This window comes from Mobula birostris, chromosome 12, assembly GCF_030028105.1.
Source record: "Mobula birostris isolate sMobBir1 chromosome 12, sMobBir1.hap1, whole genome shotgun sequence".
Classification (NCBI taxonomy): Eukaryota; Metazoa; Chordata; class Chondrichthyes; order Myliobatiformes; family Myliobatidae; genus Mobula; species Mobula birostris.
Window position 1 is genome coordinate 18658923 of NC_092381.1, and position 18685 is coordinate 18677607.

At 41.1% G+C, this 18685-nt stretch overlaps 1 protein-coding gene across 3 annotated transcripts in view; it reads right to left on the reverse strand.

The window, feature by feature from the left end:
• The window catches only part of gtf2b (general transcription factor IIB), a 28805-nt gene that overhangs the window by 8526 nt on the left and 1594 nt on the right, over window positions 1-18685 (reverse strand). For all 3 annotated transcript variants that reach the window (XM_072273379.1, XM_072273380.1, XM_072273378.1), the window contains exons 2-3: window positions 9355-9461; window positions 1144-1277 (exon numbers count right to left, since the gene is read on the reverse strand). In XM_072273379.1, the coding sequence (XP_072129480.1) occupies window positions 1144-1277; window positions 9355-9461 (241 nt within the window). The remainder of the gene's footprint in view (window positions 1-1143; window positions 1278-9354; window positions 9462-18685) is intronic.

Consider the following 18685-nt stretch of genomic DNA (forward strand, 5'->3'; position numbering starts at 1 on the left):
CCAGGGACATGCAAAATTTCCTTAGCCTCCTGAGGAAGTGAGGACTCCAAATCAGACATGACTGATTGTGCTTGTTCACCAGCTCAAGCAAGATGCCTGGGAGGGACAGTGTCAGTGATGATGACTGTAGGGTGATGGGCATACAAGAACTCAGTGAGATCAGGGCAGCAAAGGGACTTGGACAGAATGGGAAGTGGAGGAATGATAAATAGGTTTGCAAGAGGATCAAAGACGCAGCTGGGCTGCTGCAAGGGCGAGATTGAGGACCATGCAAAGTCAATGCATGCAGAAGCATCAGAAGCTTTGCGGGGGCGGGGGGGGGGATAGTGATATTTGAGGATCAGAGACAGGATTAAAGGAGTGGATAGGAGCAGTGCTGAAGAGAGAATTGATATTGCCAAGCTGGATGACAGGAAGCCAGCTATTTTACTGACTTCCAACTTCTTTCTGGTAAGACCAACAATTCAGTGTCTTAAGAATCTTAAGAAAGTAGCTACCTTACAGATAATGGGAATGTGCTGCTCCAAAACAAGTTTACAATTATCCAAAAATAGAGGAACCTAACATTTATAGGTCAAAGCAACAACCAGCAAACATTCCTTTCTGCCCCACAGCTCCCGCGTTAAACAAGAATCAAGGTGATCAATCACAAGTGATTTACATAGGTGTTTACTCTTCGACAGGCTAAGTTGTGATAATGAAAAAAATTCCTCCACATGCAGTCTATGCCAGAGGTCTTGGCAGCAATAATAATCATTTCCACATTGTGAAGAGGGAGGTTGAGAGTGAGAAAATTTATCAACTGTGTCCACCGTCAAAATTCAGGTTCAGTTAAAAAAAAACAACTGCGGGCAGTAGTCCAAATCACAGATCGATGTGTGCCCAAAGGGTATGGAGGGAAGGCTGGTACAGGGTTCTGAGTTGGATGATCAGCCATGATCATACTGAATGGCGGAGCAGGCTCAAAGGGCCGAATGGCCTACTCCTGCACCTATTTTCTATGTTTCTATATGTTTCAAAGATGGAGACAGTGAGGAGTTCTGCATTTCTTCGGAACCATTACCTTCTTGTTTAACACTGCAGAAAGTTTGTTATGTTAAGTTACATTTTATCAAGTCAATTTACTGCTAGTCACATTCCTACCTTCCCAATCATCGTTGACAAATCCCCACCATTTAGCAGTGGATTCTGGGCATCACCAACTCGAGATGGGTCTTTTGTTGCTTTGTCATTACTAAATGTTCGCCATTCTGAGCCAACGTCTATAACCCTATCACCTGTTGAAAGAAATGAGGATGGACATAAGCATGAAAATCATATTAAACCAACCATCGAAAAGTTTTATCAAGCTTCACAGGAATATAAATTCTGTCCAACTACTACACTGTTCCCATCTTTGTGCACATGTCAATGTGGAGGAGGAGAAGATGGCGGCGCGTGCGGCCTCTCTGGTGATGAATATCTGTTATCTGTCAAGTACGGGACCGTGCACAATTCTGATTTGATGGAGACGGACGTGAGAGTACGGAGGAACATCTGGAAAACTTCTGAAATGCCCGCTTCGCTGCCACTGCTACTGTGTGGTAACCGGAATCTCCGGAGCAGAAGGCCCCGAAATCCTCGGCTTTGCTTGTTTCAGCAGCCGAAGCGAGGTTGAAGGCGCTCGGCAGAGGATGGCGCTCGGGAGGCTGTATCGGACTCGAAGTTTTTGGATGGGTGGACTCGGTGTCCGCTGTGGTTGGCTGCTTCCAAGGCATCGGCAAGTTGACGGTGCCTGGAGGTTTATGGCAGGGAGTTTCTCCTTTTGCCACTGCTATCGGGGACTCGGGGACTTTTGAGTCTTTTTTTACTGTGCCCATGGTTTGTTCTTCATCAAATTATGGCACTGCTTTGCACTGCCGTAACTATACGTTATAATTATGAGGTTCTGTCAGTGTTAGTCTTTGGTTTGCCCTGTTTTCTGTGATATCACTCCGGAGAAACATTGTATCATTTCTTAATGCATGTATGCATTTCTAAATGACAATAAAAGCGGACTGAGTGTTCTCATAATCTAATCTGTGATTTGTACTGCTGCCTCCCCCCCCCCCCAAACGAGGCTGTTTTCCTTTGATTATAGCAAGCTGCATTCTGTATTTGCTCATTCATCACCTGATTATGAAAGGACAAGGAAACAACAGGAATTCTGCAGATGCTGGAAATTCAAGCAACACACATCAAAGTTGCCAGGCAGCATCTGTAGGAAGAGGTGCAGTCGACGTTTCAGGCTGAGAACCTTGGTCAGGACTAACTGAAGGAAGAGTGAGTAAGGGATTTGAAAGTTGGAGGGGGAGGGGGAGATCCAAAATGATAGGAGAAGACAGGAGGGGGAGGGATAGAGCCAAGAGCCTAAATAAGCATTGTCAATCTTTTTTCCCCCGATGGATAAAGCAATTAGGTGTTATAGCTCGGCCCCACCTCCCCCTCGTACCCCATCTGTTACTTATTTTTATGCACACATTCTTTCTCTCACTCTCCTTTTTCTCCCTCTGTCCCTCTGAATATACCTCTTGCCCATCCTCTGGGTCCCCCCTCCTCCTTGTCTTTCTTCCTGGACCTTCTGTCCCATGATCCTCTCGTATCCCCTTTTGCCTATCACCTGTCCAGCTCTTGGCTCTATCCCTCCCCCTCCTGTCTTCTCCTATCATTTTGGATCTCCCCCTCCCCCTCCAACTTTCAAATCCCTTACTCACTTTTCCTTCAGTTAGTCCTGACGAAGGGTCTCGGCCTGAAACGTCGACTGTACCTCTTCCTAGAGATGCTGCCTGGCCTGCTGCGTTCACCAGCAACTTTGATGAAAGGACAAGGAATGGCTTCCCTTGTCCACTGAACCCTCCAAGATGACCAAAAGCAAATGCACATCGCCACATTTACTGTTTGTGTATTGTACCAATCAATTACACATGAAATTTCACATTAGTCAAAATTAAAACATTTCAACTGTAGTTAAGTCAGGTCCCGAAGATTACAATTTGGACCCTGTATTCAAGTCATAAACCTTTACTTCCACTATGCCACAGCACACTGGACAGAGGATGAACTTGTGCTAACATTAACAGAAAGTATCCTTTATAAATTCAGCTTTGACTTGACAACATTTATCAAAGGAAAAACAATTGTTCAGGCTTATGATGTCAAATATTATATTTAAAAGAGGTGCACTGTATAACACTTACCGCTTTTGATTTTATTCAACATTCCATGTTAGAGTTAATTCCAAGTGAATGGTTAAGTCAACTCACCAAGTGCATCAATAACCAAAGGCACTTTAAAATTTGACCGCACACTGACCCCAGCAGTTGACTTTGGCCATCTCCCATTTACCTTACTAAAGGAGAGTGCTTAATTTCACAGAATCAATAATGGCACATGACATTTGGCACATTAACCTGATGCTAGCTCCTAGAAGAGCAATCTCACGAATTCCATTCCTTCATGGCCTTGCAAATTATTTTTTCATGTGCCTATCCCCTTTGCTTTTAAAGCCACTTCTTGATTGTCTCCACACATCAAAGTTGCTGGTGAACGCAGCAGGCCAGGCAGCATCTCTAGGAAGAGGTACAGTTGACGTTTCAGGCCGAGACCCTCCGTGCGTCCTGACGAAGGGTCTCGGCCTGAAACGTCGACTGTACCTCTTCCTAGAGATGCTGCCTGGCCAGCTGCGTTCACCAGCAACTTTGATGTGTGGTGCTTGAATTTCCAGCATCTGCAGAATTCCTGTTGTTTGCGTTCTTGATTGTCTCCAACAGGTTTTCTGACAGTAAATTCCAGGTCTAAATCCCGAGCTAAAAGCAGTTTTCTCACATCTATTCTGCAGCCTGCATCTTTCACCCATTAATTTTCAATAAAAAAAATAGCTGGCTAACATTAGTCACAGTCACATTGCTCGGAACCATCTCGTTTAAAGAGACGCTCAGTATGATTCAATCAGAAACTGCTATTTCGCCACATCCATTAATGGGAAACCAAGTAAAGGACACTGTGAGGGCAAAGTACCTGAACTGGTCTACATTACCCTAGAATGTCGTTGCAGGCTCATTAGACCAATGCGCCTGATATACATTAGCAATGTTATGTACAATACCAGACCTGTTCCAAAATATCAATTGGCTAAATTATTAATGCTTCTGTAAATCCGACAAACCATACAGATTTTTGTTAAGATTTATGGCAAAAGACAAACAAAGTCCCTTTCTTTACCACAACCTTATGACAATGGGGAGAAATGAATGAGATCAAAACTGATCCAACAACTTGCCACAACAATACAGACCAGACGTTTGCTGGATAACCAGTGATCAGTCAATGAGGTTTCGATCCTGATGTGTGGAATAGGCACATTCTGACTGTATTGAACTGAACCCTCTCTCGAGGTATTCTGGCTTCCTCCCACATCCCAAAGACATGTTGGTTGATAAATTAAATGGTCATTATAAAATTTCTCCTATTATGTAGGTAAAAGGTAGAATCTTAGGTGGATTTATGGAAACGTGGGGAGAATATAATGAGAACAGCAGAGGAATTGTGTAAATGGTAAATTGATGGCCGACGTAGACTTGGCGGGCTGAGGGAACTTTCTGTGCTGTAAGCTTCCATGATTCTAGACATTTAAAGATAATTAAACTAGCACGCAAATTGCTTTTGCATGAACACATTCATCACATGCAGAATGTAAATGTATGAAACTATTAAGCCCCTAGATACTAAATTACATAGAGAACAGAATTTGTGTAACCATCTTGGGAATTCCTCTCTTTTTAGAACCTTCAAAAAGGGGTCAGGAGAGTGCAACTTAAGAACAATATTTTAATATTTTTATTACATTGATTAAAAATCTTTTCATTAATTAGTTGTATAAATTCAAAATGATGGCTATGGCTCAGCATTGTAATAGCGACAACAATTGAGAAAAACAAATGTGCTTAAACCTCAGTTGGCACAAAAACTCAAACAGCAAATTACGCCTGCAACCACTGATGAATCCAAAATAGAAATTAATTTCTATAAACTAAACCCAACACAAACAATTCTTCAGAATTTCCAACAATGGCAACTTCATTCTCTCTTCATTGCTAGCTGTGATAAAACATGGACAAGACAAACTAATGCAGATCTATGAGGTTTTATCGACTATGTTTTTCCCTACATTTACCACAAATATGCAATACATTTTGTAAAGAGACTGATTACAATTTGAAAGGGAGACTAATAAGCATATGACTTCTAATGACCCAGTATAAACCACAAGTTTAAGTCAGTAAATCCTCTTTAATCAAGTGCTTGTGTAGCATCCTAATAAGACCCTTCAGGAAATGAGAGAGTGTGCAACTCTACACTAAACAATTAATCAAGTGCTTTGATTATCCCCTGCTAAGCTCTATTTAGAAGTAAATACAGTAATATATGTAATGCTCATGTTTTCTGCAGTAATTATTTCAAGCTAACATTTCCTTTGACAGAATTGATGTTTTCTTTGCTTCAGATCACAGATAAAATAGCATGCAAGATGTGCAGAAAAACAACTATACAGTGGCATGCAAAAGTTTGGACACCCCGGTCAAAATTTCTGTTACTGTGAATAGCTAAACGAGTAAAAGATTACCTGATTTCCAAAAGGCATGAAGTTAAAGAGGACACATTTCTTTAATATTTTAAGCAAGATTACTTTTTTTATTTCCAACTTTTACAGTTTCAAAATAACAAAAAAGGAAAAGGGCCCGAAGCAAAAGTTTGGGCACCCGGCATGGTCAGCACTTAGTAACACCCCCTTTGGCAAGTATCACAGCTTGTAAACGCTTTCTGTAGCCAGCTGAGTCTTTCAATTCTTGCTTGGGGGATTTTCGTCCATTCTTCCTTGCAAAGGCTTCTAGTTCTGACAGATTCTTGGGCCGTCTTGCATGCATTGCTCTTTTGAGGTCTATGCAACACAGAGCGTCATAGGAAGTCATTCCTGCCAGTGGCCATCAAACTTTACAACTCCTCCCTTGGAGAGTCAGACACCCTCAGCCAATAGGCTGGTCCTGGACTTACTTCCTGACATAATTTACATATTACTATTTAACTATTTATGGTTTTATCACTATTTAATTATCTATGGTGCAACTGTAACGAAAACCAATTTCGCCCGGGATCAATAAAGTATGACTATCCACAGATTTTCGATGATGTTTAGGTCGGGGGACTGTGAAGGCCATGGCAAAACCTTCAGCTTGCGCCTCGAGGTAGTCCACTGTGGATTTTGAGGTGTGTTTAGGATCATTATCCTGTTGTAGAAGCCATCCTCTTTTCATTTTCAGCTTTTTTACAGACGGTGTGATGTTTGCTTCCAGAATTTGCTGGTATTTAATTGAATTCATTCTTCCCTCTATCAGTGAAATGTTCCCCGTGCCACTGGCTGCAACATAAACCCAAAGCATCATCGATCCACCCCCGTGCTTAACAGTTGGAGAGGTGTTATCTTCAAGAAATTCTGCACCTTTTTTTTCCTCCAAACATGTCTTTGCTCATTGAGGCCAAAAAGTTCTATTTTAACTTCATCAGTCCACAGGACTTGTTTCCAAAATACATCGGGCTTGTTTAGATGTTCCTTTGTAAACTTCTGACGCTGAATTTTGTGGTGAGGATGCAGGAAAGGTTTTCTTCTGATGACTCTTCCATGAAGGTCGTATTTGTGCAGGTGTTGCTACACAGTAGAGCACTGCACCACCACTCCAGAGTGTGCTAAATTTTCCTGAAAGTCTTTTGCAGTCAAACAGGGTGGTTTTGATTTGCCTTTTTAGCAATCCTACGAGCAGTTCTCTCGGAAAGTTTTCTTAGTCTTCCAGACCTCAACTTTTCCTCCACCGTTCCTGTTAACTGCCATTTCTTAATTACATTACGAACTGAGGAAATGGCTACCTGAAAACGTTTTGCTATCTTCTTATAGTCTCATCCTGCTTTGTGGGCATCATTCATTTTAATTTTCAGAGTGCTAGGCAGCTGCTTAGAGGAGCCCATGGCCGCTGATCGTTGGGACAAGGTTTGAGGAGTCAGGGTATTTATAAAGCTTTGAAATTTGCATCACCTGGCCTTTCCTAACGATGACTGTGAACAAGCCATAGCCCTAACAAACTAATTAAGGTCTGACACCTTGGTAAAAGTTACCTGAGAGCTCAAATCTCTTGGGGTGCCCAAGCTTTTGCATGGTACTCCTCTCCTTTTCTCCCCCACTCTAAAATTGTACAAAACAAAAATAATACACTAATCTTGCTTAAAATGTTGAAAAGAATGTTTCATCTTTAACTTTATGACTTTTGGAGATCAGTTCATCTTCTACTCATTTAACTATTCACAGTAACAGAAATTTTGACCGGGGTCCCCAAACTTTTGCATGCCACTGTATACCGCTTTCATAACTAGTATTTAAAAACCAGTCTTTCACATAAGCAGAGTTTAATTCTTGATAAGCTATATAAAAGTTGCTTACACTAAACATCATCAGTAGATTTTGAATGACAGATTTTGCTAAGCATTGCCAATGTACATGGTGGCATGTGAACCTGCAGAATAGGACGTAATGATGGACAACTTCTGTAGCATCTTTAAAGAAATAAGCTATTGTTCATCCAACAAGCAGTACCATAATTAAACATTGGAAGGACTTACATCATCATCTTCAAATTCTCTCAAATTCATCAGCTACTAACCCCATTCCTTTTTTTGGCAATCTTCAGACTGAAAGGGGTCAGAGGCTAGCGAGCAGAGTTTATGACAGGAATCAAAGAAATGGAGTCAACCTTCCTAACAATTAGTTGGGAGAAAATTTCCTGTTCTTCTCAATACTGGACATTAGACAAGTTGCTTATAAGGTAGTCCTTTGGAGTCAAAGATGATCTGTTTCCACTACGAGTGCCAGGGTTTTCAGGTGCCTGAAGTGTTCTATTATGCACTTTCTGCAAGCACCACCCTGGTGGAGTGGTGGATGATTGACAGGGTAGGAAAACTGCTCAGCGTTGAGGGTGGATAACTTCACTCACTCCAATGTCGAACTGACTCCACAACCTATAGACCAGGGGTTCCCAACCTTTGTTATGCCATGGACCCCAGGTTGGGAACCCCTGTTATGAACTCACTTTCAAAGACTTAAGTCAGTATTATTTATTTCCTTTTTATTATTTCCATGACTTGTCTTCTTTTGCATATTGGTTGTTTATGTCTTTATTATTTTAGTCTTTCATTAATCCTATTGTATTTATTTTCCTGTGAATGCCCGTAAGAAAACAAACCTCAAGGTAGTATCACACATAAAAGTTGCTGGTGAACGCAGCAGGCCAGGCAGTATCTCTAGGAAGAGGTGCAGTCGACGTTTCAGGCCGAGACCCTTCGTCTGACCTGGTACTCCAGCTGCAGTGCTGTCGACAAAAAAGCCTTGCCGAGGGTGGTTAGGGGAGCAGAGAAGGTTATTGGGGTCTCCCTACCTTCTGTCCAAGACCTCTTTCAGAGTCAATGCCTCCAGAAGACACGGTACCTCATTAAAGACCCCTCACACCCTCTCCATGAACTGTTTGTTCTTCTGCTATCAGGCAAACGTTACAGGAGCATCAAAACTAAAACCACAAGGCTACTAAACAGCTTCCTCCCACAGGCAGTCAGACTGCTAAATAGCTGCTCTAGCTGACTCTGCTTTGGACACTTTTAACTTGCACTGGACACTTATAACTTGATTTTAACTGACATGTGGCTGTTGTGTTTTACTATTTATTGTTATGCTTATTATTTAGTGTTGTGTTTGTTATGTTATGATTGCACTGCTCCTGGGAAACGCTGTCTCATTCTGCCCTGCAGAGCTGATGTACGGTTAGAATGACAATAAAGTTTTTTGAATTGAATTGAAATGCAAATTACATTATTTTATCATTATTGGCTTTAAGTGATGCCAGAGACACGTAACATTTGTTAAGCAAAAGTACATTTTTGGACACAAAAGGCAGTCCAGATAATTCCAAGGCCACAAAAAGTTCAGGCCAGGAACTGGCAAATACAGGTTAACAGATAAGATGTTGGACATAAGATGCTGGTGGTGTTTTGTTGGACATAAACACTGGTCTTCGATTGTGCATAACTGACCAATAATGAGCAACCAAGCTCTGCATGCCACGGAACAAAGTTACTTTCAGTTTTCAATTCCGAAACTAAAGGAAGTCACTTAAGTTTTCTTTTCCTTTACACCATCTCATATATATGTAATTAATAAGAGAAGGAAAACTATAATAGCAAATTTATACACTGACTTCATATTTTACAGATCACAGTATGTAACATAAATACTTCTTTTACCTACAACCAGTCCACATTCTGGACAGATCATATCACCGGCCCGGTAATCTTCCACCAGTATGGCATCTGGATGGTTTGGACACTGCACTCTGGGTAATGGATCTCCACTAAAAGGCAACAAACAAAAATACTGTATGTAACTACAATATTGTTGTAAATGTTAGTAAAAAAACAAAATGAGTACAAAGCCATAGATTTAGAATCATTTATCTCAGTTGCACAGTCCGAACTGTCAGTCTGCAGAATTTCATTACAGCCAATGCAAGCGCTGAGAGTAACTGCCAGAAGCCGTGCCTTTGACACAAGGATGTGGTTTGCTTTGTCCTTGATGAGCCAACATGTGACATGTCAGCGTTGAAAAGGACACGGGAGTAAATTCAAGTATTATGATAAAAGATTACAGCAATCTGGGACAATGTTTGCCTTGTCCCTTGGAATATTTGACTTTCGCAACTCTAAAAGCAAGCAATGCTAGAATTACGAAGCAATCAAGATCCAAGAGGTCACTCAGCTATCACTTAGATTCAAGAATAGCAGATACATTTTAAAAAATCTGAACTTCCCTGGTAAATTCCAAAAATATTTCTCATTGAAAATTTCATCCCTTAGCATGAAGTGAGACCCTCAGGTCCAACTACAAGCTTTCACAACTAACATTTATCTTAAAAGTGTAACTCAGTGAAAAGCAAAAAGGTTCATATAACGCCATGTTACAAATTACTTATTCATTCAGTACTACAGACAAGAAACAGGCTCTCGGGCCCATTGACCTGCAAATGTACCACAGCTCTCCATTCACCTACCATCCATGTACTTATTCAAACTTCTCTTAAATGTTGAAATCAAGCCCGCATCCACCAATTCCACTGACAGCTTGTTTCACACTCGCACCACCCTCTAAGTGGAGAAGTTTCCCTTAATGTTCCCCTTAAACCATTACTTCACATCCTGGTCTCATCCAACTTCAGTTAAAAAAAAGCTTGCTTGCATTTACCTGATCTATACCACTCAATTTTGTATATCTCCATCAAACCGCACACCCACCCCCAGTCTCCTATGCTCCAGAGAACAAAGTCCTAACCTATTCAAAGTCCATGTAGACAACATCCACTGCCATTCTTTCATCAACTTTCCTGGTAACCTCCTTGAAAAGCTGTAAGATCGGTTAGACAGAAGCTATCACTTCTATAGACTGTGTCCCTCTCCCTAGTAAACACAGATACAATAAAATCCATTTAAGATACTCCATCTCTTTTGGCTTCATGTATGGTTGACAACGCTGATCTTCTAGCAAATGGTATCCCACATTTCAAACTATATTATATATGCGTTGAACTGAACTGAACCGACTATTAATTACATCCTTCACATACATGAGGATTAATTACATCCTTCACATACATGAAGAGTAAAAATCTCTACGTTATGTCCCTGGCTAAATATGCAATTTATAGTAATTTGTAATAAATAGCATGTACAACAGGATAGTCAAGGAGGAGAAGATGGCGGCGCGATGCAGTGCACGCGGCCTCTCCGGTGAATATCTGTAATCTGTCAAATAGGGGACCGTGCACAATTCTGATTTGATGGAGACGGACGTGAGAGTACGGAGGAACATCTGGAAAACTTCTGAAATGCCCGCTTTGCTGCCACTGCTATTGTGTGATAACTGGAATCTCTGGAGCAGAAGGCCCCGAATCCTCGGCTTTGCTTGTTTCAGCAGCCGAGGCTAGGTCGAAGGTGCTCGGGAGGCTGTATCGGAGGGGCTGGTCGGAGACTCAAAATTTTCGGACGGACGGACTCAGTGTTGGCTGTGATCGGCTATTTCCAAGGCATCGGCAAGTTGACGGTGCCTGGAGGTTTATGGCAGGGAGTTTCTCCCTTTTGCCGCCTACTATCAGGGACTCGGGAGTTGATCGAGTCGGGGACTTCGAGTCTCTTTTTTACCATGCCCACGGTTTGTTCTTCATCAAATTATAGTATTGCTGTAGCTATATGTTACAATTATGTGGTTCTGTCAGTGTTAAGTCTTTGGTTTGTCCTGTTTTCTGTGATACCACTCTGGAGAAACATTGTATCATTTCTTAATGCATGTATGCATTTCTAAATGACAATAAAAGAGGACTGAGTGTTCTCATAATCTAAAAAATATAACATAGAAATATAATTGTATCAGCATGAATTAATCAGTCTGATGTCCTGGTGGAAGAAGCTGTTGGTCCTGGCTTTTACCATCATTTCCCAGATGGTAGCAGCTGGAAAAGTTTGTGGTTGGGGAGACTCACGTCTCCAATAATCCTTCGGGCCCTTTTTACGCACTCGTCTCTATAAATGCCCTGAATAGTGGGAAGTTCACATTTACAGACACGCTGGGCTACCTGCACACTCTCTGCAGAGTCCTGCGATTGAGGGAAATACAGTTCCCACAGTAGGCAGTAACGCAGCCAGTCAGGATGCTCTTAATTGTGCCCCTGTAGAAAGCCCTTAGGATTTGTGGTCTCATGCCAAACTTCTTCAACCACTTGAGGTGAAAGAGGCGCTATTGTGCCTTTTTCATCACACAGCTGGTATGTGCAGACCATGTGAGATCCTCAGTGAAGTTCATTCTGAGGAACTTAAAGCTGTTCCCTCTCTCAACCCCAGATGCATTGATGTCAATAGGGGCTAGCCTGTCTTCTTTCCTCCTGTAGTCCACAACCAGCTCCTTTGTTTTTGTGACATTGAGGGAGAGGTTGTTTTCTTGACACCACTGGGGCAGGGTGATGACTTCTTCTCTGTAGGCTGCCTCGTTATTATTTGAGATTAGGCCAATGAATGTAGCAACAGATTGTTAAATCAGACATATTTTATGAGAAAATCGTGAACATTGATAACTCCTAAGTCCTTTCTAAATTCACGTTCCTTCACTACAGCAGCCTGTGCCCTTATCAACTGAAGAGCAAAATGGTAAACCGTAATACAAGTTGTCGATAGAATACATGGTGACATCTGCAGCAGCCCCTAGCACATCCTTACATTGTGCTGGCTGTTAATGCAAACACATTTCACTGTATCTTTTGATGTACGTGATAAATAAAGGAATCTAAATCTGAAACATGTAGCATATCTATGGTGGGATTAATATCAAGAATTCATTTAGATAACCACCTGAGACTTTCTAGGTGAAGACTGTTTTCTGTTGCATAACTGACTAAAGTTCTCCAAGCACAGCTGTGACTTTGGAACGGAGTTTGAAAAGGTCAGTCTATTTATCTCTTAAGACAATTCCCAGAAATACAGCTAATGATATTTGTAGCCCGATAAGCATTATACATTACATTTGTAAAAGATATAAACCAACCCCCAAAACTATCCTAGCTCCCTGTATCAAATCCTCCTCAAAATGCCACTTTCAACCAGATAGATCACCCTCTGGTGAAAGTAACAATGAAATATTTCCTGAAAAGCTTTTCAGCATAAAATCACACAACAGACACAAACATTTCACAGAAATAATAGTCTGCACAAGCCAGATAACAAGAACAGGGCATCACAGTAGCTTAGTGGCTAGCACAATGCTTTGTAGCTCCCGTGACCATGTGGGTTTTCTCTGGGTGCTCCTGTTTCCTCCTACAGTCCCACAACTCATATCACACATTGAATAGACTTACAAAACAAAATTAAAAACCCCCTTGTTTGAAGTCACTGTCTGACTGTGGCGATAATCAGTTGTGATTAATAATGATAAAGTATATCAGATGTTTTGTTTACCTGGGCCGAAGTACTCATACACCTATGGCACCCACACTGTCTTGAAGTACAAGCTCAAATTATAAGACACATCAATGAACAGACAGATAATGACTTGTTACCTATCCATTTTCTTTAAAAATCATTTTTATGCAGATCATTGACAGATCGAAATGTCATCTTTCAATAGATCCTAGGGTATTCACTCCAGTCTCTACGTTAACCACTACTAATCACTGGTTGACTAAATTACAGATAACAATCCAAAATGTAGCTTGTGTTTTATTTCCGCAAATACGAGGAAATCTGTATATGCTGGACTTTCAAGCAACACACATAAAAGTTGCTGGTGAACACAGCAGGCCAGGCAGCATCTCTGGAAAGAGGTACAGTCGACGTTTCCGGCCAAGACCCTTCTTTTATGCAACTTTTATGTGTGTTGCTTGTGTTTTACTTGCCCATTTCTCTTTTTAAACTCTCACTGCAGAGTTCAGTATTCTACAACTATCTTGCATTTCTTAGACACCACAAGACTCAACAGAAAAACCCAATACTTTCCTGAATAGCACTTTCGTCACTGGAATAACACTAAAATGTGGTGATCTCATTGAAACATACAGAACTCTTTAGGGGTTTGACATTATTGAAGAGTCAGCCGTTTAGGACAATAACCTCTTCACCAAGAGGGCAGCCAATGTTTGGAATTCACTATTAGAGTAGTTCACCACTCAAAGGTTTAGAATATTCAAAACAGGGACTGATATAGTTTCAGAAAGAATCAAGGAATATGTTAGTGCAGGAGAGCAAAAGCACGACCATGATTTTCCCGAATGCTGCACCAGACACAAGGCCTGAATAGATTTCCCCTGTTCCTTTCTGTTATGATTTAATATTCTGCTGCGTGTTAATAATCTCATTAACTACTAATAGATCTTAACTATTTTTAATATCTCAACAACCACAATTGGATACATATTAAGTGCAATCAAACTAGAGAATGAAGCAATTGGGTCCCAATAACTTCTGATTTGCATTCTACCAATGATTTCCTTCTAAAATTAGTAATTTGGTTTATTATTGACACATGTATTGAAGTGCAGTGTAAAACCTGCTTAGTCTGCCGTCCAGACAGATCATTCATTACAAAAGTGCATTGTAGTATTAGGGAAAGCAATAACAGAACGCAGCATAAGGTTTTAGAGTTAGTGGCACTGCAGGCCGACGATAAGGTCAAAGCCAGTACGAGCTACATTGTGGGTCAAGAGCCTGTGTTTGCTGTCCTACGATGGATTCAGCACGAACTCTGTCAAAGCTCTTAAATCACTCTCTTGCACATCATAATGATGTGCATGGATTTTGTTTTACACTTTCTGCTACACATGGTCTTCCTCCTGGTACATCATCTCCAACTCTTTCAGTGACTTAAGTTCTACTTTGCTAGACTTCAATGTGAATTTAACAAATATTTCATTCAGATAGACCCTGACAGAACTCCTGAAATATGCACTTAAATGCTTCACAGTGATTGACAAAATCCAAACCATTAATCGTTTACATTAAAAAAAGACTGTATATTTACAAAATGTGCAAATGCTGTCCTCATCAAAGCAAAAAGAAGGTTTTTGAAGCTTTTGAGCAAAGGTCAAAACCAAAATAGATCAGCTCTGTTCAAATGGATCCCAGGGCACTGACAACCAGGTGTTAATGTAACTTACTGTGCAATGAAGAATAAATATAGAAGTTTTCAATTCAATTCAAGCTTACAAACATTATGTACAATGGTTTTTTTCCTACAACTGAGAATCACATTAATATCCTCCAGAGAAAAGTTGGGGAGAATTGGCATGTGAGGTCAACTCAGCATACATTAGAAATCACTGAGGTATTCTGGATTTGTTGGGCTCAATGAGCCAACAAGGAGAATAACAATAATACATCAGTGTACAAGCAATTCCGATATTTCATGCTCCCATGACTTATCCCAGTGTTGTCAGGGACACAATTATTATCCATCACGCATTGATGAGAAAACAGTAGCGAACTTTTCTTCGTTGTAATGATATCCCAAAAATGGCATTAAGTTTTGGTTTGGGCACTCAGGTACTGACCTTGGCTATGACTTTATTGTGCAAACACTATTGATTTGCAAACATCCTGTGCCTTTTATTCATAGCCCATAATGTAGTGAACTCTGGTTAACTGGGCCATCGGTTTATCAGGGCAGTGACTTATTCGGGACTCTATGCCACTTAATCGGACAGGAGTCTGTTGCTGAACAGTTTCTAACTAGATTCAGTTGCACACACTTGTATGGCCATTTACACTATGCTTAGAGCAAACAGTTTTTAAATAAGCGTCAGTGCACGTGTTTGTGTTCTAAAAGCAGTGATTTTAGTCGCTGATATTTGGTAACAAACAAGCAGTGAGACAATTCTGAAATGTTTTGCTCACTGCAGTTTCAAGCACTCAGGCTTGGAGATGCCAGAAATGGCCGCGAGTAAAAATGAAATAATTTCATTACTTTACCAAGTTAGGAACTACAAAAAATTTGAAGGTCTCGACCATCATCTTAAACGTTGCAATGAAAATGTAGATTTGGAGAATGCAGTGGTAAAGGCAGTCCATCATCTGCACTAGGTGTGTGTGTTGATTTTGTCCATTTGTAGTCAATCAAAAGAACACACTAGCATACACTGGATAAATTCTTCCATTAATAACTATTAGGAACTAATAGTACTGATAGTGTATTGTATTGGTATTGATAGTATTCTAATTTGTTCTGTACTTCATAACTTATTACACAGTTAAAGGACAGCTAGTCCTTTTCATACCTTAACTATTTGAATTGACTTCCTTACATTCTTCATATACATGCAGTAAATAAATTTACATTATGTCTCCGTCTAAATGTGCAATTTATAGTAATCTGTAATAAATAATATGTATTACAGGACAGTCAATATAATATAAACATACAATTGCATCAGCATGAATTAATCAGTCTGATGACCTGGTGGAAGAAGCTGTCCCAGAGCCTGTTGGTCCTGGCTTTTATGCTTGTGGTACTGTTTCCCTGATGGTAACAGCTGGAACAGTTTGTGGTTGGGGTGACTCAGGTCCCCAATGATCCTTTGGGCCCTTTTTACACACCTGTCTTCGTAAAAGTCCTGAATAGCATCTACAGATGCGCTGGGCTATCCACATTAATCTCTGCAGAATCCTGCCATTGAGGGAAGTAAAGTTCCCATACCAGGCAGTGTTGTAGCCAGTCAGGATGCTCTCAATAGTGCCCCTGTAGAAAGTTCTTAGGATTCAGGGGCCCATATCAAACTTCTTCAACTGTCTGAGCCTGTATGTACAGACACCGGAGATCCTCGGTGATGTGTATGCTGAGGAATTTAAAGCTGTTCACCCTCTCAACCCCAGATCCATTGATGTCAGTGGGGTTAGACGGTCTCCATTCCTCCTGTAGTCCACAACCAGCTCCTTTGTTTTTGTGACATTGAGGGAGAGGATGTTTTCTTGACACCACTGTGTCAGGGTGATGACTTCTCTGTAGGCTGCCTCATTATTTGCGATTAGGACAGAGTGGTGTCATCAGCAAATTTAATTAGCAGATTGGAGCTGTGGGTGGTGACACAGTCATGGGTATAGAGAGAATAATGATCTGAGAGGCACCTGTGTTGAGGGTCAGAGGTGAGGGAGCCCACTCTTACCACTATGAGACTTTGGCTAATGGGGGCAACCGCTTAATTGGGCAAAATGTCCTGGTCCCAATTAACCAGAATCCACTGTACGTGGAAACTTTCTTGCCCTATTTTGCCTCTATCAGATCAACAGATGTATAGGTTGTGATATCTCCTGTACGTATACATACTATGCAGGTGACTCCATACAATAAGCCAGGAATGAAGTATTCCATCACCAGAAATTGTTTTTCAGGGGACAGGAGATAATCCACCTATTACTGAACAGCTCAGCATTTGTAACAGGGCACTTACATCATTGTTCCAAGTTGATCTCCCTATGATGGTTACATCCATCACAGATAACTTCATAAAATGATAATGAGGTAATTCTGCAACAGGCCAGAGACAGTGGATGGTTCTGTCTTCATGTTTGAAGTATCTTTCCAAGCCCAACCCACAACTGACTGAATCATGGTCTGGTACAGCAATTTGAATACACAGGAACACAAAAAGCTCCAGAATAGTGGACTCTGCCCAATACATCTCAGACACATCCCTTGTCATCAATGGTAGTAAGTACACGATGTGCTGCTACTTCAGTACCAGAGAAGTACATTACTGAACAGCCTCTTGCAATATGTCAATTATCAAAATATGGTTTTTATTTCAGCTTCCTAGGATCCATGGTATTTAAGTTTATAATTGCCTTTTTTTTTAGTTATTTCAGCCTTGTCATTCCTTCTGGATTACAGTAGATGTTATGCAGTTTGCAATTCAAGATTCAAATTTAATGATCACATGTACATGGGCACAGAGTGAAATGCATTCTTTGTGTTAACAACCAACACACCTGAAGGTATGCAGGGGGTTGCGTACAATTGGCGCCAACATAGTATGCCCACAATGTTCAGCAGAAAAACACAGAACAGAACAGAATCAGCAACAGCAGAACAAGCCCTGTTCTTTCCTTCCACCCATCCAAGCTCATTTACAATCCTCCAACCCCAGGAAAGGATGTCTTCAGCCTCGGACTTAGATATTGGGCCTTCAACTTCCCCGGTGAACTAATATTGATTACATCTAGACTAATCAAACCACATGACAGTAGAACAAATCCAATGTCAAAGGTAGCAGACATCAATTTGACCCATTTGAATTTGGTCTCCCATTTGTGTCAAGCTATCCATGAAAGACACTTTAAAAGTGACATCAGCTTATGACTTCACAATATAATGATCAGGCACTACCACACACACACACACAGGTGCAATTTACACTCACCCCACCTGCCCTGTTTGTTGTCACTGCAGCCCTTCCAACCACTCAAGATACAAATATAGTTGTGTTAAAATATTTATAACAGTTAATAGGCAAGGCACAGTGGAGGGGAGGCGGGTTTAATAGTAGACACCCATTTCAATTCTATTTCCCATTCCGACATGTCAGTCCATTGCCTCTACTCCCATGATAAGGCCACATTTAGGTTGGAGAAGCAACACCTTATATTTCATCTGGGTGGCTTTCAACATCAATTGGAACATCGATTTCTTAACCCAGCAACTGCCCCTCCCCCCTCCATCATTCTAGTTTCCCTTTCGCACCTTTGCTGCCTATCACCTCCCTCTTCCCTTTCTTCCATGGTCTTCAGACATCTCCTATGGTGTGAGCAGAATTATCTGCAGCTTAATGTGAAAAAGACTAAGGAGCTGGTGGTAGACCTGAGGACAGCTAAGGTACTGGTGACCCCTGTTTCCATCCAGGGGGTCAGTGTTGACATGGTGGAGGATTACAAATACCTGGGGATACATATTGACAATAAACTGGACTGGTCAAAGAACACTGAGGCTGTCTACAGAAAGGGTCAGAGCTGTCTCTATTTCCTGAGGAGACTGAGGTCCTTTAACATCTGCCGG